Below are 24,377 nucleotides of genomic sequence, written 5' to 3'. Positions count from 1 at the left end.
AAGATTATTTTGTTATTATTTTAAAAAATATGAATAGAAAGGCATTTGATACTTTGGCCTCAAATGTGGTATGGAATAAATTATTGGTTTAACCCTAAGTTGCATGAAGTGTTGTATCGTTTTGGAGTTTCCGAAACGGGTACGTTTAGAAATTTCACCTCCAAAAAATGGAAATGTTGGTCGAAACATCGACCAAAACGTTATATATGTATAGATATATAATTTTTTTTTTTTTTTTAAATTTTTTTTAAAATTTTTATTTTTATTTATATAAATAAGTGAATAACACATTACAGGGAAAATTTTAAGAACCCCCCCTAAATTTATAAATATAATAAATGGGTGAAACTCCATGGTATATAGGAAAAATGGAAGGCGATTTTATCAATAATATAATATGTATATATAATTTTTTGGCGAATCTCTCACCACGCATGGCGAATATTTTACTCAATTATAAAATCTTGTAAGATCTTGGCGAGTCTTTCACTAAATAATAAAACTTTGTAAAGTCCTAGTGAATCTTAGCATAGGCTACATGCTGGTTTAATTCCCCCATTTAAATAGGCTACATTCCAGGTGAATACCATGGGTCAATACCATGTGCCATTTTGGTGAATACCATGGGTCAATACCATGTGCCATTTTTATTTTTATTAATTCTAATATTAGGGTTAATAATGGTTTTTTGCATGGTATTAATAACAATCTAGTCCATGGTATTTGTCCCATAGTATTTTGGCCATAGGTTTCACCTAAATATAACCCATTTTTTGAGTGTTCGTAAATATAAGGTGACTTATGGAATAAATATAAAAGAAAAAATTATTTTTTACCATATCTCTTGTTTATTTATATTTTTATTAATTTACCATACCTCTTTTACAAATATGGTATTTGGCCCATGGGATTCACTTAAATAAAATCTCTTTCTTGAGCCTTCATAAATAGAACAAGGGTTATGGACTAAATATAAAAAGAGGTTTTATTTATTTACGATACGTCTAGTTTATTTATATTTTTATTTATTTACCATACCTTTTGAGTAAGTATAAAAAGACGTTTTATTTATTTACCATACCTCCACTTTACTTATATTTTTATTTGTTTACACCCTTACATGTATATAAGGTGACTTATGGAGTAAATATAAAAAATGTTTTATTTATTTACCATACCTCTCATTTATTTATATTTTTATTAATTAAAACCTATTCTTGAAAATGGGCGAATGGAAGGTTGTAAGTCCTAATTTCAAGGGCTAAATTTACTTTTTTTACCCTCTCCCTTAAAATAAGGTGGGCTATTTGAGGTGATTTGTAAAAATGTACTATGATACAAAATATTCGCCCACTAAAAATTTAAAACCCCTTAATTTCGCCAAAGGGCGAACATTCGCCCCTAAAATTATCCTTGACACATTATCTTGCAAGAAAAAAGGGAATAAGACCCATAGATGAAAATTTAGAAGGAAAACCAAGTCTATATTAACTCTCATAGATGATTAGATGATGGTCGAGTTTCGGCCAAGTTTTAGCCGAGTTTCAGGTACGGGTATGACTCGAAACACTGGGTTCCTAGAAGTTTCGTGCAACATAGGTTTAACCCCTTAGTGTTTGCAAATGGATAATTTTGATATTGATGATTTAATGAAAAGGGATCATATGAATTTTACAATACTTGTTTATATCCATAGCTTTGCAATGTAAAGCCAAAAAAGGGAACTTGGTAAGGATGCTTAGTCAATTAATTGGCTAGTGGAGCTCAATTGTATTTTATGTTTATAACAATGAGAGGGTGATGATAGTATGAGAGTAGGAAATATCTCAGGTAATCAATTGAATTTTTACAAAGAGAGCATGTTGAACATAAACAAAAGTTTTAGAATTAGAGCAAATTTGCACTTTTAAATATTGAGCATGGATGCCTTTCAACTTTTGTTTTGCCATTTTTTAATTAAGTGTTTCGTATTCGGGGAGAAACAAAAGATTGTACATGTTGGCTAGGGGGGGTGTTAGAACAGGTAATACTTAATAATTGCATTGAGAGGTGCTCTACATCCTAATATCACATAGATGTTGTGATGTAATGTGGCTAATGTTGGGCATATATTAAAAAATAAAACTAATGTGGATTCATCTTAACTCCAGATCCATAAAGCACTGAGAGGGATCAAATCCCTTCAGTTGAAAACCTTTTTGAGATGGAAAAAGTTGAGACAATGTTTGCACCTCGAGGATTTGATGCCTGTCAATGCTTGATAGATTTGGAGCTAAGCTAGATCTGGGATCGTGTATTGGGATTCCTAATATACAATGTAGTGATGTGTAATAAAGGTCATACCTGTTAAGGGACTTGTTGTCGCTCAGATTGTACAAGCACCACGACAAATGCTCAGGGTGGAGGTTGTCACTCTGATCCCTGCCTACTCTGTATTAGCTGTCTCCCAACAACAGGTTATGGGGGGTTAGTCCCTATGGAGATGAGGTGAAGGAAAACAAGTTGGGAACCAAATTGTCTGGGAGACAGTTGAGTGGCCTAACTGCTTGGCAAACTTTAGCAAGATTAAGGATTCGATTAGATTTATAATTGAGACCAGTGCCTTATGGAGTAAAAAATTATTGTTCGTTACAAATTAAAGCCAAGTAACCAGATGGACAACTGCTGCTTGGATGATCAAGTAACCTATATGCTATGCAAATCCTAGGATCTATGTGTGATGCAAGGATCTTGGTTAATTTTAAATTATATGCCTAATCTAAGTTTGACCTTCCCTTAACTATTTTGACGCCAGGCTCCAAGGTAGGTTGTGGGAAGGAGGCCAATAGGAAGTAAGCAAAGGCTTGATTAATGATACCTTTTGTTAGGCTCCTATCACTCGATGCCTCTAGCGCTGCAGAGATTGTGGCTTTGTGTTAATTTTAGGTATGTTCTATGCTTAGAGCAATTTATTTCAATTTTCACAGTTAGCTTAATATCATTTCCAGATTAGCAATCACATCAACATTAAAGCAAATTGTAGATAGAACATAAACATAAATAGCAGAAGACAAACCAAGACAAGAGGACACAAGATGTGGCGCTAGCCAGGGACAAACCCCAATGTGGGGAAACCCTTGATCAATTCTTCTTATATGCTCTTCAATAGTTCAGCAGAGAGAGAGAGAGAGATAGTACATATACAACAGAAGTCAACACTTTGACTTATCTAAATAAGAGCATAGATTATCTCTAAGTAGATGATTCATGAGGTAGCTGAACTCAATTGAAGACATGCTTCTTCAACTAATTCTCCCAGGTGACTCCATCACCATGTGACACCTATTATTGTGCTGCTCCTCATCATCATGCTGCACCTCACTGTGCTACACCATGATGCACCCATCATTACTATGCTGCATCTCATCATGCTTTACTAATCATGATTGTACCTTGCTGTCCCAATGTGCTTGTTGCACCATGCTTGCCACCATGTGCTTGCTACACCATGCTTGCCACCACGTGCTTGCTACACCTTGCTTACCATACTGCTGTCCCAATGTGCTTATTGCACCAAGCTATCCCATTGTGTTTGCAACACTGTGCTTGCTATTATCCCATTGTAGCATTGTTGTACCATGTTGCTGTCTCAATGTGTTTGCAACACTGTGCTTGCTGCTGTCCCATTGTAGCATTGTTGTACCATGTTGTCACACATGCCGTTCCAATGTTTAACACATATGATTGCTTGCTGTCCCATTGTTAGTCATGGTTGCTCCTATGATTGCTTGTTGTCCCATTGACCTACAACAACCCAACAATCATGCCCAAAACATTCCTTGAACATGGCTGCCTCCTCATGTTGCTGTTCTGGGCATATGGCAGCCCCTAACACTTCCATGCTGACCTGTTTAGGAGTGACTAGGCCTGTGGCCTGCCACAGACCTTAGCTGCACACACACCAAGCACCTAAGATGCATGCTACAACTCACTGTTCTGAGGTCTGTTTGGTTGCAACAAACTAGGCCTGGTTAGGGCACACAACAGTCCTTAACCAGCCTTCTTTTTGTGCCCAAAAACACTCCCAAGAGATGTGGTTGTCCTTCTTTGAGGGGCCGAGGGTGGCTGCTTCAATTCTGGGCTACCCTAGCCCTTGTCTACCCTTCGACCTGCCTGTAATTTACTGCAGCACCCTACAACAAGACTGTGTAGGGTTGTGACTGCCTTTCCATGGATCTGCACCCCTCCAAAGTGCCCTCAAAACTGTCCTATGGTTGTGGCTCTTCCAGCAAGGGAACTCGGCCCCTTCTCCAACACTTTAGACCCCTGAAATAGACCCAAAACAATCCTCCTTTTACACGCTGTCCCAGCCTCTTCTTGCTACAGCTACCACAGGGAATTATCCTCCTTCAACAAGCTCTCTTCCTCCACAAATGGATGCGTAGAGCTACCATAGCCTAAGGCTGTTAAGACCTCCTCTCTAGCTGCGTAGATCCTCCTTCTTAGGACTGTGTTAGGGCATCCTCCTCAAGACTGTGTTAGGGCTTGTAGAGATTGCGTCTAGGGCTTCATACTAGGGCTCCTTTACTTTCTGCATTTTAGGGCTTCCTCTCTTAGATTCCTCTTCCACTAAAACCCAAAACAAGTGGAGAGAAATCAAGAGTGAAGTGTGTGTGAAATGACTCTCAAGTCATCTCCTTTTATACTAAAAGTTGAGCACATGTGGGGTTTATTTGGTTGCTGGCTGACCTTGACGAATTGTTTATTGACACAAATAAATTCATAACTCCATGAATACTTATCGGAATCGGATGATCTTTAGATCAATCCTACATCTCTCGATGAGAGGGATCCAAGAAAAATATCAGTTGCCATAAATAAGATGACCCACATGGAGTTTGGCCCTAGTTGCCAATTTTAACACTTGGACGACTACAAGGTCACCGTGTTAACCACCGAAGAGTTGCTAAGCCCCTCAAGCTAGATGAGAAGGGTGGCCCTAGGTTTCTATCAACCAAGCTTATGCTTGGAGGTAAATTATTAGTGCAAACTAAGTCTTAGAAGAAGATGTGGCGTTTGTTACAATTAGTTGTGAAACACTTTGGCTCCATAAAATGTTTGATGGACTATTTGACGACTTGCTGGATTCGATCTTGATGCTCTATAAAGATTGTCAGAGAACCTCATTTTTCATGAAATGTCGAAGCGCTTTATGATTTGAGAGTATGGTGTGGATAGGAGCTGAGAAGCTACAAACAAGATCTCCATAGATGAATAGGTAGCTGATGTAGGGGAAGTATGAGTACATCCGACACAAGCTTGGGTTTGTAGGTTATCTCCTCCTAGGATTGAGAGGGAGTGAGAATGGATACCGTTTTCTCCATGTGTCATGTACTATGGCCAGGACTAACCGTCGTAAGTCTAGTGCATGAACACGGATAGGGAGAATGGTGGATTGGGTAAGCATCTTGGACGAACATTCTTGAGTCATCTATTGTGACCACGATTAACAACCGTAAGAGTCAAGTTCATGGACCTGGTAAAGAAGGTCTGGTTGACGAACTTTTGCTTGGGACTAGGAAATGGTCCTATGACGACATACCTTGGTGAACCTAGGTGGGATATGTGCCTTAAGAGGCGATGGTGTCCAATTGAATGCCTCCCATCATTGTGCTTTGATCTATTGGAGAGATAGAGTGTACTTGTCAAGGCCTTGGTAATTTGACAATGCTAGTTATGATGATGTTATTATCATTGATGCTTATCAATCTAGATCCTTTCTTATAAAATGTCTCAAAATGAGAATATCTCGATAAGTCATGAATACCTCCCCTAGTTAAGAGGGAGTGTTGAATCTGTAACTAGGTTTGGTCTTCATAATTGTCAATGTATTTGTATCAATATATAGTTCATATAAAAACAAAAAGAAGAAAAAATTAATTATTGTTTTTATTGTCAGGCATGTTCTTCATGCTTTGTTTTGGTCAAAAGAAAATGTAAAAGGGCATGTTCTTTGTGACCCTTGTGAAAAGAAGAAAATTTGATTTTTGTAAGTGTCATTTGTCCCTCCAAGTTGCCAAGTCGACCCTCTAGAAAAACAAGTCACTCTGTCTAAAGGACATGTCCCTTCACATGAACGAACAACTATATATTGGCACCTATCATTCACCATTTGGCAACCAATTCAATGATCTTCAATGGTAGATTAGTTCGAGTATGTGGCGTACAAATCTGAGACATATTTTACTGGTTAATACGAGTCCTTTATGGCACCTTCTCTCTATGATGATGCAAGGTACCTGTGGTAGATCCCGAATCACATATGCGAGCTACCTATGGGAGATTTTGAGGTACGTATGGACTACCTAAGTCACCTTCTCCAAGGTTTCACTTTTTGATCGATGCATGGCGAGGTACCTGTGGCAGATCCCGAGGCACATATACGTGCTGCCTGTGGCAGATTATGAGGTACATATGCGAGCTTCCTGTGACAGATCCTGAGGCATAAACTTCTAAAGTAAAGTGAGCTACGTGTGGTACCTTTTCTCTATGACAATGCGTGTTTCTAAGATGGAACAAACCTCTATGACATGCGACCTATCTGATGGACCAAATCTATGTGTAATGCAAGCTACAAGAAGACTACTATCTCTGATGATGCTAGCTTCAAGAATGCAAAGTTTGGAGGGTTGACTTGGCACTTGGATCATTGGTTAGTTTGACTTGGATTTCTCTTCTTGATGAAGAATCTATAAGGAAATGATTGATAGATTTTCCCTTGTGGGTTTTTTCCCTGGCATCTGGCCTAATCTCTAGTGTCTCTTGTCTCCTGTGCTCTTTTTCTATATCTTTGAATGCATAATTGGTTGGTGACATAAGCAAACGAAGTAAATGCTAAAAAGGAACATAGAGAACAATCACAAGTAATTATCACGTCCTATTACTTTATCTGGTGCATCACAGGGGATTACTTGGCCTCTTATACCAACCATTGTTGTTTCGACCTAAAAAAACCTCGTCATCCCATTGGGTGCTTGCAATATTTGCACAATATTTTGCCATGAACATCTGGGTGAACCCATGCAACAACTTTAGATTTTGGGACCATGGCGGATGATGAAATTTCAGAATTGAAAGGAAAGAGATGCACAAATAAAAAGAAAAATGCAAAGCCTATGATCAACTGTTAGTCTATTACAGAGGTTGGTTTTTTACTTGAAAGTTGAAACAGAGGGGAAAAAGGAAAAAAAGTAAAAACTAGGACAACAATGAAATCTGAAATTTTTTAAGAGAAAAATCATACCTGGGAATGAAAATCAATTGATAAAGTGTCCTCCAAAAGATTTCGACTCCACTAGACAGCTCCAAACTAGCTCCAAGATGACAATGAACCTCCAAATTTGTTGTTGTTGCTCCAAAACTCAAATGCTGTTGTAGAACTATCCAAACTCTCATATGCTCACAAACACTAGAAATAAAATGTGTGAGGCAAATAGGAGATTAGACATCCTTTTATAGGCTTAGGGGAGAAGATTTAGGAGGAAACCTGCCCATGGTTTACAAAAAACCACCCCAAAAACCACCCGCAGGCCCCATCAACATGTCGAACCATGCAATGCTCAAACCAGATGGTTTTTGACGGAATCAGCCAGACAAGATAGGGTAGTTACCAAACTGGCTGATTTGGTATGTAACCGGTCTTATCCAGCCTTTGAATTGGATTTAGAAAGCCAATTTGATAGCCAAGTTAGCTAACCAGCCGGTTTGGTTGATTTCCAGTTCGACTTGGTCGGTTTTAAAGCTATGCTTAAGAGATGCATTCCTAGCCAATTTTACACAAGTGCATCTGAAGAGAAGTTTCTATGCTATAGTTAACCTTTAAAAGCATTTAACTATAAACTCGAGAACCACTATAATGTTAACTGCAACTATCCACTGGTATAGATCATTCGAACTCTGGATCCATTTGTTGAGAAATCCATTACGACAACAAATTAGGGTTCTCTTAAATTGATTTCTCTTAGGACATTTTCTTGTGATGTTTTCTCATTAGTTCTTCTTTCAAATTGTTGTGTTCTTATCAGCAAGGCAAATGCAAAAAAATGAAGATCACAAACACAAAAGAGGAAACAAGATGTAGGCACTCAACCAAGGCAAAACCCCTCTTCTAGGGGAAAACCCATAAATTCTTCTTCTCTTCTCTAGAATCAAATAAAATGAGACAACCTTGACCTTTTGACCAAAACATAGACTCCCTTCATCCAACAAGTCAACCCTCAACATAAATCAATGAAGTCATCTAGAATCTTGGCTCTTCCTCTCTGCAACTTTTGCAATTCGGCTAACATCTTCGGCGCGTACAATTAGCTTCAAATACTTCACATGTGTGGAACAAAAACAAAGAAATTTCGGTCTTTTGTTTTGATAAGGTTCTCTTCCTTCTCTACTTGAATTCACATCCTTCTTCTTGACATCTCTAAAGTAGAACAAGACATCTCAAAAGTAGAACGAACTCCTTGATTGATTCTTCCAACAGGTTGAGTGGATGGCTATTTATACTTGTTTGATCCTCTTCTATTAGGCCGACTTGGTTGTGAGGTATTGCATGACCATAAAACAATTTTCTTTCTTTGACACAATGAGCCTAAGAAGGGTCTTTTACATTATGATTTGGACTTTGACTTTTGACACAATCCTAGAAGCCTTCTGTGGAGGCTTGACCTAGAAACAAATACATAGAGCATGAAACCCATGCTCATAAAACTAATTTTCCTTTATAAATAATTTTTATTTTCCTTCTTTTTGACAAATACACTACATCATGGCTCAAGTATAATTATGAAGACCAATACTAGTTACATTTCTGAACACTATTAAGTACCTAAAGGCATCAAAAAGAAATTGAGATGTAAATTTGTTGGTGCTTGCTTAAAATATCCCTAGTTAAAATGGATTTATGTTGTTTCGTGTGTAAGTTTCTAAAATTTTGATTTATAAGCACGAATGCTACACATTTCATTCATGCTCGGTTGTTTTTAAATTTTTTCTTTTTAAATCTTTGATTGGTTTGAGTTTTTCTGATTGTCACATCAGCATTAGGCATGGACTTTACATGTCTCCTTCATACTGGTTTGTAGAATGCACCTTGTTTTTGTTTGTTGTAAGTAAAATATTTAACATTAGTTATGTGAAAATTTCTAAATAGAAATCCAACTGCAGTGCTTAATATCATTTCTTCTACTTATTAACTCAGAAATAAGTTATTCACATTGTTTCTACAACAAATATCGAAATAAATTCTACTGCCTCCTTCACAATTAAAATATTGCGGAAAGTGAATGCAAAGAAAAATAGTAGCACAAGTATAACCACGATGACAATTATTTTTGGACAATTGTCCTCGGAAAAACACAATGTGGGAAAACTGGTGCAGTAGATGAGGGTTTCTTTATTATTCTTCAACAAAATCTCATGTACAAGATACAACCAACATAATAGAAGAGGATTGTTTGTGAAAAATTTTACAGACACTTCTCGACGAGTTTCTGATCTAGGAGAGGACTCGCTGCCCCCTTTGCGTCTCCCTGCGTCAGCCCCTGCGTGAGTACTGCACAGTCCCATTATCACACAGCCTCTGCGCTGTCCCTCCTCTGCATCACAACCTCTGCGCTGCGTCTTCTTCTCCTGACCTCTTGATTGATGTTGTTATCCTCTCTCTCTCCTTCTCACTTGCAACTCTCACTCTGATTCGATTTTCTATTGCAGAACTTCGACTAGTGAGAAAATTGGTCTTACTTGGGGCACTGAGTATCTGCCTCTGGTGTGATTTCCAAATGCCCCTCGATGTCCTTATAATCTTCCAGTGGAGAACCAATGACCTAGATTAGATTCTAATCAATGGCTCAGATCATTTGGACTCGATCTTTGTTTTCTTCTAGAAGTTACAACCACAGTTTAGATTAATACCCATCAATTATTTTAATTTCCTAAGTTTAGACTTAGGGACCCATTAAAAATAATTAATTATTTTAATAAAACTGGCTCTTGGTGGAATTTCCCAAAACGATTTCTGGGTATTGTGGAATACATATGTCTAAGCCTCCCTACAAAATTTGAGACTTAGAGCACATTCGATGCTACTAGAAATCAACACTCCCTATTAGCGAGGAATGTGCTCTAGCAATGTGCTTAGCCGAAGCATCACTCTGTTCAGTAACATTTCCATTTGCGCCGCTAATGTCTGCTATCACTGCCCACCAACTATTACGCAAATGCTGCATCTGTACTGTTGCTGACCGTGCCACTTCCAACACTGCATCTGTACTGCAACTCCCTCTCATTCCTTGCTACTGTAACTGAGAAATTACCTATTTCTGCTCCTGAAATGGATTCTCTACCATACCCATCTGCTCTCTGAACTGAATGAACATAGCTTTTCCTAGAGCCTTTGTGAGTACATCGGCTACCTGATCTCCTGTGGGGAAATATTGCAGTTGTACTGCCCCACGCTAAACACAGTCTTTGATAAAGTGACATCTGATATCAATGTGTTTCGATCGATCATGAAATACTGGATTCTCAGAGAGTTTGATACGACTGATTATCGCAGTAAATCCTGGTCGCTTCCATCTTTTTCTGAACAAACTCACAAGCATTTTTTTAAGCCATATAGCTTCGCACGTAGCTGTGCTGGCTGCCATATATTCAACTTTTGCTGAGCTCAGTGCTACGAACTTCTGCTTGCTACTGCACTAAGAGACCATTCCTGATTTAACACTGAAGTAGTACCCAGAGGTACTTTTCCGGTTTACTGAAATGCCTGCCCAATCCGCATCTGTGAATCCATTCAATCTGACATCATCCCCTCGGGATTATTTCAACCCATATCTGACTGTTCCACGCACATACCTAAGAATGTGCTTAGCTGCTGCCCAATGCACCCTTTTTAGTTCCACCATGAATTGACTGAGGGTGTTGACATTGAAGCACATGTTTGGTCTAATGTTGACCAGATACATGAGCGACCCATTGAGCTCTTTGTACAAGGTGGGGTCCACCTCCTTGTCTCCTGATGTATCTATTTTAGCCAGTTGGTGATCATGGGAGTAGCCATGGGTCGACAATCTTGCATTCTGAATCTCTTCAAAAGTTCTGTAGCATATCTTCCTTGCCGAAGGAAGTTCTCCCCATTCTTTTGCCAAACTTCCAACCCTAGAAAATAATGCATCAACCCCATATCCTTCATGTCGAATTATGCTTCAAAATTCTTCTTGCAGTCCTGTATGAGCCTAGATGACCCTGTTAAAAAAAGTCATCCACATATAATACTAGAATAAGTGACTCGTTCTCTACCATTAAATAGTAGAGATTGGGATCAACATCACTTTTGACGAATACCAACTGCTGCAAGTAACTATCAATCCGACCATACCATGCTCTTGATGCCTGCTTGAGCCCATACATGGCTTTCTTTAATCTGCATACATGAGTTTCTTTTCATGAGTTTTGAAGCTTTTGGGTTGTTCTATATACACCTCTTTTTGTATCATCCTGTTCAGAAATGCTGTCTTGACATCCATCTGGTGAATCTCCCATCCCATTTGAACTGCTAGGGATATAACGGATCTGATAGAGGTATATCGGGCTACTGGGGTGAAGGTCTTTTCATAGTCTATTCCTTCTTTCTGTGTGTACCCTTTTGACATGAACTTAGCCTTATACTTCTCTATACTGCCATATGCAACATACTTGATCTTGTAGATCCACCTTGATCCCACAATTGATCTATCCTCTGGTCTAAGTACTACTTCCCAGAGATCATTCGTCATGATAGAACTATACTCTTCTGCCATGCCATCCACCCAAACTTGGTGTTGAATGACTTCCTGAAAGCTAGAGGGTTCTTCAACCTGTGCTACCAAGGCTTGGTATTTTTCAAGCTGTCTACGCTGCCTTTTCTCGGTTCTAGGAGCTCCAACAAACTCCTCTGCATCCTTTAGCGTCTGCCATACTTCCCTGTTGGTTCTACCACTGTTGGTGGGAGGCTCAATCAACTCCTCCTCCTGGTCCTGTTGTTCCATCTGTTGAGAACTATTTGGATTTCCTTCTTCTGAGGAAATGTTGGTACTGGTCACTGTACTTGATCCAGGTGTCTGTCCTCTTGCCTGTCCTCCTTGCTGCCCCTGCTGCTGCTGGACTAATGGAACATCTACTGACTGGCCTTCTGCTGGCATCTCTTGAGATTTTTTGAAAGATCTATCCTCCATGAACTCCGCATCTCATCTCACTACAATCTTCCTACTGCTAGGGATGTAGATTCTGCATGCCTTTGAGGTCTCACTATATCCTACGAGGTAACCCCTTTTTTGCAATCTAATCCAGTTTAGTGCACTTTTCGTCTGGAATGTGACAATATGCCATGCTTCCAAATATCCTAAGATGACTTACTTCTGACTTCTTCCCTGTGAAGACACCTTCAGGCGTTCTCTTCCCCAATGCTCCGTGAGGAGTTCTATTTTGGATATATATCGTTGTGTTGCAAGCCTCTGCCCATAAGAATCTAGGCAAGTCTTGATCATACATCATAGCTTTTGTTGCCCCAACAATAGTTCTATTCTTCCACTCTGCTACTCTATTCTGCTCCGGATTATATGGAGCTGTTCATTCTCTTTTGATGCCCTCCTTTACGCAGAAATCTGTGAAGTCTTTGTCTGTATATTCTCCACCATTATCTGAATGCAATGCCTCTATCTTTTTCCTTGTCGTTTTTCAACGAGAGCCTTAAACTCTCTGAATCGATCAAAGGCCTCATCTTTGGTCTTTAAGAAATAGATCTAGGTTTTTCTAGAGTGATCATCGATAAAGGTGACGAAGTACTCGCCACCACTAAGAGCTCTTGTGGACATTGGACCACAAATATCTGAGTGTATCAATCCCAATACACATTCTGCTCTATTGTTGCTTTTGGAAAAAACTGCTTTAGCGTACTTCCCTACTACGCATCCTTTGCATAAATCATCATGCTCAGTACTAAGGACTGGAACTCTTGTAACAGTCTCTCTAAGCATCCTCAATGCTCCATGGTGTAAGTGTCCCATTTGTCTGTGCCATAATTCATTCAGTTTCTTTTCACTATTATGACTACTGCCTATCAGTGCCATTGGAGACTCGAGTTGCAACCTATACAGTCTGTTGCTTCAAGCTCCAATTTGTCTCTTCTTCTTCCAACTTGGATGTTTGACGTATACTTTCTTTCCAATGAAGTATACATCGTATCCCTTGTCCTGTAACTGGGACACTGAAATCAGATTCATTCCTAACCCGGGCACATGCAAAACATTGGTGGCTTGGATGCTGGTTCTTGCTTTCGTTTGAAATACTATGGTGCCTCTCCCTACTGGAGTACACTTCGTTCTGTTTCCCATAGGAATCTGGAAGTCAGTTTGTTCTTATTGATAGCTTGAGAAATATTCTCGTACTCTAGTCATAGGGGCTGAAGCCCCGCTATCAATGTACCAAACATCTGCTGTTGCTGAACTTGCTAAGCATACAAATTCTTCTTCTAATCTGGAAGATAATTCAGAGACATCTTGAGTTTCCATCTTTTTGCTATTTTTCTAACAATCTCAGACGCTATCCTGCCCCAACAACAGCTATAGGAAAAACTGTGTCTTCTCCTGAAGACTGCGATGCGCCAAAGTTTTTGCATTGTTACCTTTATCACTGACAAACTTCAATTTGGAAATCTTCTTCTCTGTCGACTCTCTTAGAGAGAGATTTTCTCATGAGAATTTTTCCCTTCTAGGCTGGACTGCACAATTCTTCTGGGATCCGATTCTCTGCCTATGCAGTAATTTCGAATTCCCTTCTTCTATTTAACACTGGCTCTTCTGGTTTGCACTCCTACTTAACCTCGCTCTGATACCATGTGAGAATCTCGAAATAGAAATCCAACTGCAGTGATTAATATTATTTTTTCTACTTATTAACTCAGAAATAAGTTATTCACAATGTTTCTATAACAACTATCGAAATAAATTCTACTACAACCTTCACAATTAAAATACTGCAGAAAGTGACTGCAAAGAAAAATACTAGCACAAGTATAACCACGATGACAATTATTTTTGGACAATTGTCCTCGGAAAAACCCAATGTGGGAAAACCGGTGTAGTAGATGAGGGTTTCTTTATTATTCTCAACAAAAATCTCATGTACAAGATACAACTAGCAAAATAGAAGAGGATTCTCTGTGAGAAATTTTACAGACACTTCTCGACAAGTTTCTGATCCAGGAGAGGACTTGCCGCCCCCTCTGCGTCTCACCGCGTCAGCCCCTGCGTGAGTACTACGCTGTCCCTCCTCTGCGTCACAACCTTTGCGTTGCCCTTCCTCTGCGTTGCCCTCCCTCTGCATTGCCCTCCCTTGGCTCTGCATATTTTGCTCTTGACCTTCTGATTGATGCTGAAGCCTGATACCCTCTCACCCTCCTTCTCACCTGCAACTCTCCCTTTGATTCGATTTTCGCCGAACTTCAACTAGTGAGAAAATCGATCTTACTCGGGTAACTGAGTATCTGCCTCTGGTGTGATTTCCAGATGCCCCTCGATGTCCTTCTTATAATCTTCCAGTTGAGAACCAACAACCCATATTAGATTCTAATCAATGGCTCAGATCATTTGGACTCGATCTTTACCTTCTTCTAGAAGTTACACACACAGTTTTAGATTAAGACCCATTAATTATCCATTAAAAATAATTAATTATTTTAATAAAACTGTCTCAGGGTGGAATTTCCCAAAACGATTTTTGGGTATTGTGGAATACATATGTCTAAGTCTCCCTGCATAATTTGGGATTTAGAGCACATCCGATGCTACCAGAAATCAATAAGGTATTTAAAAATGATGATGTAGAATGTATGGCAGAGGGATCATTTTTGTTTTCTATGCACACCTTTTCTCTTTACTCAACTGCTTGGCATGTGCAAGAATCGTTACCTTAAGCAGAACGAGGTCTTCAATGAGTAAAACTTATGCTGCAACTGCTCATTGGCAGATTCCCAACGGGACGAGGTGGAGTCATGGATTCCTAACTAACTTAACATAACAATCTTTCCACACTCGTGTGTTAATTTTCCACTGTTCTATGCTGTTACAATCACTTTAGCCCAATTCTTTTCTTCAAATAGCAATTGTAGATAGAACAGTAAATGCAATGAACAATAGAAGACAATGAAGAACAATAAGAGACACAGGATTTGGTCAAAGACCAGGGAAAAACTTCAAAAGGGGGAAAACCCTTTCAAATTATTCTTCTTATTAGATTGTCATAAAATGTTCAGCAGGGAGATTACAATGATCGAATTCATCAACCAAGGGTCAAAGGTCAACAACTTTGACTTTCCAATAAACCAATACCCAAAAATCCAAGAGGTGAGCTCATAAGTCAAATCTGGTCAAAGTCAACAGCAGTCAAAGATGCCCCGACCAGTCAACATTCAACAGTCAGAGCCTCCAAAAAGTTCGATCTTGCCAGCAGAAAATTTAGCCTCCTGTTGGTCAAGGTCAAGTCAAAACAGTCCAAAAAATTCCTCCAAAAATAGTCAAAGTCAGAGTCGACTTCTGCAGTCAAAAGGCAGCTTCAGGTCTGTGGTCAACCATGGTCAAAGTGCCCAGAAAAGTTTGATCTCTCCACAGGAAAATGGCCTCCAATACAGATCCAAAACCCAAGTAAAACCAAGTCCAAGTATGCCCAAACACCAAAAAGTCAAAGACTGGTCAAAGGCAGATTTCGGCCCTCCTGAAATTCTCGCTTTCCAACTCACATGTCTAAAGGGGACCTGCATTTTTCAGACTTGTACGAACCTCCAAGAGAAGAAGAAGATGTGTGAGATGTGTGTCGAAATAAGGTTGACTTGACTTGTATTTATATGCTTCTTTGGAGGCGCAATTTTTACTTTAGACTGACCTGTACTTTTGTGCACATGGGTTTTCACATTAAAATTATATTTTTCCTTGACCAAATTAAATTCTTCCAAGGGCAAAGAGGGTCTTCTCTGGATGAGGAAGGCTGTCCAAAGGAGGGAATTTGTCCGTGAGCTGCCAATCCTGTCCAAAGGAGGGAATTTGTCCCTGAGCTGCCAAATTAGCACTGTGGGGAGGCCAGGCACCATAGGATAACTGTATATTTAGTACAAGGTTGGGTTGAGTTCTGTTGCATGATAAATGCCATTTTCAGTATCATTTAACACATCTAATTTTGAGAATTTAGGCAGCTTCTGGTCCAACTAAATGACGAACTCTGAATCATCATCTTTCTATTTTCTCCAAATTTTGGCCTCCTCAACTCTCCAAAGCTGTGTTAAATTTCCTGTTGAAGTCAACTGCAACATTATACATTGGAGAATGTATTAATTTGTGCGAATCCTTATGCAGATGATTTAATGTGTCATATATGTACCGATGTTTTTAGATGGTTACATGCTAGCTGCAAAATTGGTTAATTTGTTCAAATGATAAAGCAAAGATAAAGTGTGATTCTTTTTTCTTCTGTTGAGCAATGTGATTTTTTCTCTTTCGGTACATTTATAAATGTGACGATGAAGCGGCAAGCCTATTTGCGTACAAGCATAAGTGCATATATAATTTCAACTCTCAAGTCTTTTTATTAATTTGGACTGAACAGTTACAAACTTATTTGAATTAATTCATCTGTTTTGTTCTTCTAAGCGTTTGATTGTCTTATATAATAATCCGAAACTTTTATCATTAATTTCTGAAAGTTATTATTTGTGCATAGTAAATTATTTCTCAGTAGTATATTTTTTACAGATCTGAGCATTTGCTGTTTCCTTTTAATGTGTAACATATATTGCAGGTCTTTGATTGTACCTATAGCAAGTATTAAACATATATTCGTGCTCTGCTCTTGCTAAACGTGTCTCTGCTTTGCACTGTGCTGTCATAGGTAGCCTCTAACATGAATGATAGCCGTGCTACTGTAGATAGCCTCTAACGCAAATGGTAAATGTGTTGCTGTAGGTAGCCTCTAACATAAATGATATATTAGATGCAAGGAGCAAGCGGTTTTCATCACGTGAAACATTGCAAGTCTTTCTAAAGGGCGGTACTTTGGGAAATTGCATTAAAGCGAAGAGGGAGAACAGAGCTTCTGCTGGATATAGGAGATATAGAACATGGCAAGAAAATCAAAGTAGAAAAGCTAAAATTGGTGACAAGGCTGATACGGAAGTTGCACGATCCAAGATAGGAGAATATAAACATGAAGTTGAAAGAGAGACTTGTTCTCTAACATTTGATACTATTCCTAAGGATAAAACAACCACTGTGAGCCAGGAACAAACTGGAAACCATCAACCTGTATCTTTTTTTGCAACTAAGGAGGCCTCTAGTTCAATTTTAGGTCTTACTACCATTCAGGATGATTGCAGTTCATGCCCAAAAGCGCAAAAAACTCCTTTGGGCCCTAAGCTTATTGTGGACAGGCAACTAATTGATTCTGGATCTCAACAGAGTGATTCTACTTTGATTTTTCATAAGAGGGGGCTGTCAGGTTCTGAGAAAGAAGATTCCAGAATTAATTTGTCACCCTGTCATTATCCTCTCTCCTCTATTTTTGGATTTCAACACACCTTCACTGGTGGGCGTCAGTATGCTGCTTCTTTCTGTCAGTCGAGTAAGGAAATATGCTCACAATATGTATTTTGTGGATTCCGATTCTGCATGCTTCATATACTAGAAGATCCCTCAGCTCCTTATAAGCAGTGTGACTTTATTGTGCCAAGTAGTGGACAGAGGTGTGAATTTGCAGTATCCCTTAGCATTGCGGACATCAGGTTCATTCGTCCATCCTTACTTATTATTTCAATTTATGCCTTAATCCATTCTGTAATATGGAGTATATACTTAGTTTTGTTATTTCATTTCATGTTTTCATGTTAAAACTTAGTATTTTGTTAAAGGTTTTCAGGATATTTTCTTTGTGATGTGTTTCCAAGGCAGCATTTTTCCTTATTCCAAATGTTTTAGATACGTATTTAGCAATGGTTTCATAAGGCATAGTTCCTGAGTGATTTGCAGCATTTCAGATTGTACTAGTTAGAGAAATTTAATGAAGCATAACAACTAAACCTTAAGTTACTGTGTTCCAGATTTTGTCAGATTCACAAGCAAATGAGGATGACAGATTCAAGGTTGGAAGATATGAAGGAGAATTCTTACTGTGGGAACATGTCATTATTAGTTATGGCTGCCACGGTTGCTCATCATGACCTGGAGTGCTTTGACCCTTCAAAAACGTTGGAACCTATAGAAACCAACTTAATTGACCATAGTGGTAGGCAGAGTTCATTGCCAAAAATCCTTGCCCATCCTCAGGCAGCCACTTTTGATGATCCTCCAGTAAATACGCAGCACAGACAAGCGGACCAGGTTAGTGGAGATGATAAACAGCTTACAAAGTATTTTCCTGTGAGAAGAAAAACAGGTCATCAAAGGTCAGGCATAGCTGACAAGGTCCAATCAAAACAAAAAATGGCAGAGGCTGGTAAATCTCATGGTCAGTATGATGCAAAATTATCAGTGTCAAGAAAAACATTAAAAGGTGTAAGAGGGAACTGCAGTAATACTGGAACAAGTATTATGAAAAGAAGAGATTTGCATGTTCCAGTTGCTGCTGGTTATGTTGATTCTGGCATTGAGCATGGTGGAAAGAGTTGTGCTGGGATACTAGAGCGTAATGTCTTTAGTAACATGAATGAAAGTGAAATCCTGGAGAAGGGCTTATGTATGAAAGGAATTCCATTCAAGAAAGAAACATTTGAGGGAGGTAAGTCATGTAGAAATGGTACTGCTAGTTCTCCAAAAAAAATGTTGTCAGAAGCAACATGTCAGGTCTATGAGAAACCTAACAGGATCCCTTTGAATACTCCATTTTTTGGACCTGGTGCCAAGAGAAGATATTCCTTGTTCCGTAGTGTTCCTTCTTTAGTGGAAATAGGACCTATTGATTTAACAAGGGTAGGTTTGATGTGGACACCTGCCAAGTTGTTGCAATGTAGTGGAAAAGATTCTTCTGCTGAGCGCCTGGATCAAATCCGTTTAACACCTATTATAGATTTGGGAGAGTTGGACATCACAACAATGAGTTTAAAGTGTCCTGTTCGTGAGCCAAGGAGAAGCACTGGAATCTTGAAGAAACAGAAGCAGAGATCAGATGCTAAGGAATTGGTTCCCAAGGGGAATGGTCGCCGTGTATCCTTTTCTCGATTTGTTGGTGTTAGAAAGCGACCTTGGGGGGCGTATGGTGCTGAAATACGAACTCCTGAGGGAAAGAGACTTTGGTTGGGTACATATACTACAGAAGAGGCAGCTGCTCATGCATATGATGATGCAGCTCGCAAATTTAAGGGGAAAGGTGCTGTAACTAACTTTTCTAATGATTCTGATATAGATTCCCCATTAGAAGCCTCTTTAAGATCTCTTAAAGATCAGGTAAATATGTTTAGAGAGGCACCAAAGAGGAGAAGGTCATCAAATAGCAAAAAGAGAGATGAAGATCAACTCTTACCAGATGAGAATGCAGCAAAGAATTTGTGGGATCTTACTAATCCTAGGAGAAGCCCACCAAGACTGCTTGATGGTGATTCCCCTTCAATATGTGGAGTTAATGATACGTCTAATTACATCAATATGGATAACACAAGCCCTGGTGGATGTGGATCTAGTCCAGCTGCTAGGGTTGATAATCATGAAGTGGGAAACCAGATATTAATCTCTCATGAATTTGAGAGCACTACAGCTGAGGATCAGCACATACAGGAGCTTTGTGGTGAAAATGGTTCAAAACTGACAGAGAGATTTGCAAGAGTGTACAGTAAGAAACAGAAATTGAGGAAAACTGTTGACCTGAACAGGTCAACATTAAGTGTAACATTACCAGAAGATATATTAGGTGAAGAAGAAACTCAAGATTTATTTTGTTGTGGAAGCAATGAGAAAAAAAGGTTCAGATGCATCTCAACTGCAGTGGCTGGAATTCCAGATAAAAACAACCTTCCTGAGTTTTTGGCTGATAAGGATAAACAGGCAGATTGTAAACTGGAAACAAGATATTACAGCATTGATCTTGAAGTGACGTGGAGCTAGGTGAACATTTTATAGATGCAATTAGTCAGGCTAAGAGAGCAACTGATAGTGAGAACAATTTTTCCTCACCTGAACAAAATGAAAATCCTCAAATTTGTTGAGAATGAGTCACATTTTTTTGGTGTTAGAAAAACGTCTTCTGGCAGGTTTGAAGCAAGTCTTTATGACAGGAATAAGCAGAAGAAGGTGTATGTTGGATGTATAACAGTATGATTGAGGCTGCTCGTGCAAGAGACCAAAAAGGTAATAGATTTGGGTGCTGCTTCAGTTCTTAACTTTCCAGAACTCCAAGAGAAAGCCAATTTACAACGTGAAATTGACCTGCTCAACTCTACCTCACTCAAAAACCTATTTAAGGTACAATCTGCAATGCAACAACTCTCTGTTAAAGCAGAGAAACATGCTAATGTTGCCCCACAAAAACAGATAAAGAGGAAGCCAAGAAATTTCCAGGAGTTGCCTACAGCAAAAGGAAGTAAAGTAACAGACCATTCTGCTGGAAACAATGGTAAGGCTAATGGCTTGTATGATGCAAAGTTCACAAATTTTGAGAAGCCAGGTTATGCTGTATTACAGACCAAGCCAGAGGTGAAAGATGCTAATACTGGGTCTCCTCATTCTCCTACACATAGTTATTTGGAGATCCAAAAGAATGGTCAGGGGAGATTGAATATTTATACAAGGGAAGGAAAAAGAAGAAATTTGTTTCAGAATATGTTGAGATGTCTCATAGTGAAATAAGTAAAAACCATCAGGGGCACAAATTGTCCGAGTCTGGTGATCACACTACATATATGCCAAAACAGGATTTTGTTTATGGATTTGATGGAGAGCAGTACATTGAGTCGGATTATTCTCGTGTATACAGAACAACATCTAAACGGAGGGCTATGCAAAGTAGGAGTGGTCGTGGTCATATTAATCCTGTGCATGAGGAAGAAAAGTTGGGCATACAGAGTGAAAATTTTGAAGAAACAGGTGGTTGCAATTTTCTGAATGATAGTAATAATCTAGAAGATGGTAATATTATCTGCTTTGGCGAAAATGAAAATGGCAAAGACCAGTCATCACATTTGAATATTCATTCAGTTGTTGTCGATTACCAGAATGCTGATAAGGTTGATGGTGATATTTCTTACAGTACTGTGAACACATCTCAACTTAGACTCTCTGTTGAAACTGTTGGAGAGAAAGGACCTCATAATCATCATGTCCAGAATACAAAATCAGGGATTTTCCCTATGATGCTTCCGATTGCTGAACCAAAGAAATCTAGATCTGCAAGGGTTTATAGTTCAAAGAATCTTTACCAGGAAGGAGATTGTTCTTGGCAAGAGACAGGTCAGCAAGCAGGCCTGCCAATTAAAACCTCAGAAAAGTCTAGTACTCGTTCTCAGCCACTTGGAAAAGCTGGAAGATCTCGTAAGTTTCGTCATAAAGCAGCTTCTAAGAGATCAAGCTTCACACGGCATGTTGCTTATAGAGGTGTATATAGCAATGGAAAGAAATTTCAATCCATATATTACAATCCTGTCTCAAAGAAACATACTTACCTGGGAACATTTTGTACCGGGGAAGATGCTGCAAAAGCATATGATCAAGTGGCTTATGGACAGCTTGGTGAATCTGCGAAAATGAATTTTCCTCCTGATTGTTTAGAACCAATGGAAAGTCAAGAGACAAAGCAGAAAACTAGCATGCATTTTCAGCTGGAGCAGATGTCAGATTCTCAGGGAAAGGTGGCTGTTGGTAGTGGCCTTAATGATGCCATCAGTTCCAAGCAAAGCCAAGAGGATTTTGAGAAAGAAACAGAGCTTTTGGAAGCAAATGAAGCCTCAAGTGATTGCTATAATGATTATTCACAGCAAACAAAACTTGACATTAGTTGTCAACCAAGTACAATAGATACTTTCGGAAATAAAGCAAATCTTCTTGATGATAATTTAGTGACTACGCTTCTTGCTGAGAATGCAGATGGAAAACTGCACAGGCGTTTAAGGATGATGAGTTTTCCACTTGAAACTGAAGTCAAGAGTACCTATTCTGCTTCAGATCATTCAAAGATTGGTGATCGGAATGAACTGAGTGCTGGCACTGCTTTTGATGCTCTGGGGGAAATTTTAAAGGCCAGTGAAGTTTTAAACATTCCACAAGACACTGCACCTCATGTCTCAACTTAACTGTGCTTGCTTTGGTGGATAGAACAAGAACGTATGTAAACAATAATGAAAATTGTTTCTCCATAGCTGGAATGTCCACTGTTCCCCAATGTAATCTACAATCCATCCAATCTATGTTGTGAAATGGTTCAGAAGTGGAAAATAAATTCTCATATTAACATGAACCTGACCTGGGATTGTTTCCTACTATTTTACTGATAAAAGCTGTCAGAGTACAGATTAGGGCACAATATTTGGCAGTGTCAAAAGTTAGAGCTGTCTTAGCAGCTATTGTGTTAGGAGTAATATAATTGGAAAAGAATATAATTGTACAAATTCATTATCACACAAGTGCAAGTACATAAACAAATATTACTTTACAATTTGAGATGCATCCTACCTGTTGAAAATGTTTACATGAATCAATTAGGCATGTTAGAAAAAAGAAGAAACTTAACCTACTAGAACTTGCCAATCAACATTGTTATCAGGACAAAGTTATGCTGCTGAAGATTTGTACTTGTCTTAATTGAAGCAGTTTTCTTAGGATCCACCTTGGTCTGTTCAGGTTTGGGGCAAGAATTGCCCCGAGAACAAGAAGTTACCTAATTTCATCAGAGCAAGTCCTTGCTCATGCGTCCTCAAGTAGCTGACATAGATTAGAAGGAATCCTTCTTCTCTGTTAACTTCATCAATATCCTGTTAGTCTTTCCGTACGTATGGAGACTCTCCAGCTATGGCTGTATTAGTTTAATGAGTCCTCAGGGCACCTTCATCGGTCCTTGTTACTGTGTGGTTACTTTCGATACCCACACAAAAACTACTTGAGAAGGATTGGAGTGCATATGGTTTCATGGTTTGACTATATTGCTAAGGACACCTTCCCAGACTTTGTCTTGCTATTTGCCCTGCAGGTTGAGCAGGGAGCTCTCTTTGAGAGTTCCTTTTTCATTGGGAGTTGTTTTGATGTGTACAAATTTATCTAGTGTATGTTAAAAGTGATTTGCATGTCTCTTTGGATTGTTATAGCATTGAGCAGGACAGTTGCAAAAGTAACACTATCACGCCTATTGTTTTGGTGCATAGACGTTGAGGTTAGATTATGGAATTTTAAGACCATTTAGAAGGGCAAAGCTCTAAACATCTGAATGACGCATTTCCTGGTCAAGCTTTTGAAATCTTTGAAAACTTTTAGTCAGTCAGGATGTTTTCCTAATATGCATCGTTGTTTTCACTTGCATCAAAGGATTGTGCGTTATCTAAAAATAGAAAATCTAAATTTCTCGCTCTATATGGTTTTCTACATGCCTAATTGCCTATCCCATTTGTACATGAGTGCTGACTTTTAGATTAGCAATTGGGTGTTTATGCCAAAACAGTTGCTCTTGAACAGAAGCATAGGTTTATAGCGTTGAAGTTCAATTTAACAGTGGTCCTTCAAAACTGGCAGCCATGTGATGTCACTCCATTTATAAAGTACGCTAATGCATCATGTTTATCAACTTCATCTATGACCATTGCATGGAGTACAATTTTTTTTCAGAGGCATCGTTGTCTAGGTTTACCCAATCCCATGGGGTTCATGCACCTAAGCGTGGGACGACATCTGTCCCCTGGAATTTGGGTTGTCCCCTCTAATCGGGACATCCCCATTCTGTCATAGGGGCATTCATTGTTGACCCCATAATTACAAGCATATTTCCCTTTTACTATTCGCTACAACTCCTGTAACAATAATTACAGGGGCTGAACCTTGTCGTAACAAGTATACCTGCTTGTAACTGAACTGGTGAACATAAGTTTCACGGTTCAAGCGTTGGAGCAATAATAATATGTTCCTGTAACCAGGTGGTGCTCACCGTGTAACAGGCTGTCACAGAGTCCTCCATGGCTATAGGCAGAGACATTTATAATATGTATCTATCAGTTTCTGTATTCATGCTTCTGTGATCCATAATGAATTAAGCAAAGTCTTTTGGTAGAAATCACATAAGAGAAATTTTTGGCTGCCACGTTTTGAACCAAGTGTGGTTCATCATCTTATTTCTCTTACATGATTTCTACCGAAAGA

General features: G+C 39.0%; 1 protein-coding gene across 1 annotated transcript in view; it reads left to right on the top strand.

Moving 5' to 3' along the window:
- The window catches only part of LOC149217021 (uncharacterized), a 219,620-nt gene extending 199,473 nt beyond the window's left edge, over positions 1-20,147 (top strand). The window contains exons 8-9 of the mRNA XM_089390112.1: positions 17,022-17,836; positions 18,152-20,147. Of these exons, the coding sequence (XP_089246238.1) occupies positions 17,022-17,836; positions 18,152-20,147 (2,811 nt within the window). The remainder of the gene's footprint in view (positions 1-17,021; positions 17,837-18,151) is intronic.
- The last annotated feature ends 4,230 nt before the right edge of the window (positions 20,148-24,377 follow it).

This window comes from Pinus tabuliformis, chromosome 1_1 (genome assembly GCF_031772625.1).
Source record: "Pinus tabuliformis cultivar Carrire ecotype Pingquan chromosome 1_1, CPIR1, whole genome shotgun sequence".
In the NCBI taxonomy this organism is placed as follows: domain Eukaryota; kingdom Viridiplantae; phylum Streptophyta; class Pinopsida; order Pinales; family Pinaceae; genus Pinus; species Pinus tabuliformis.
This window is presented reverse-complemented; position numbering and strand designations above follow the sequence as displayed.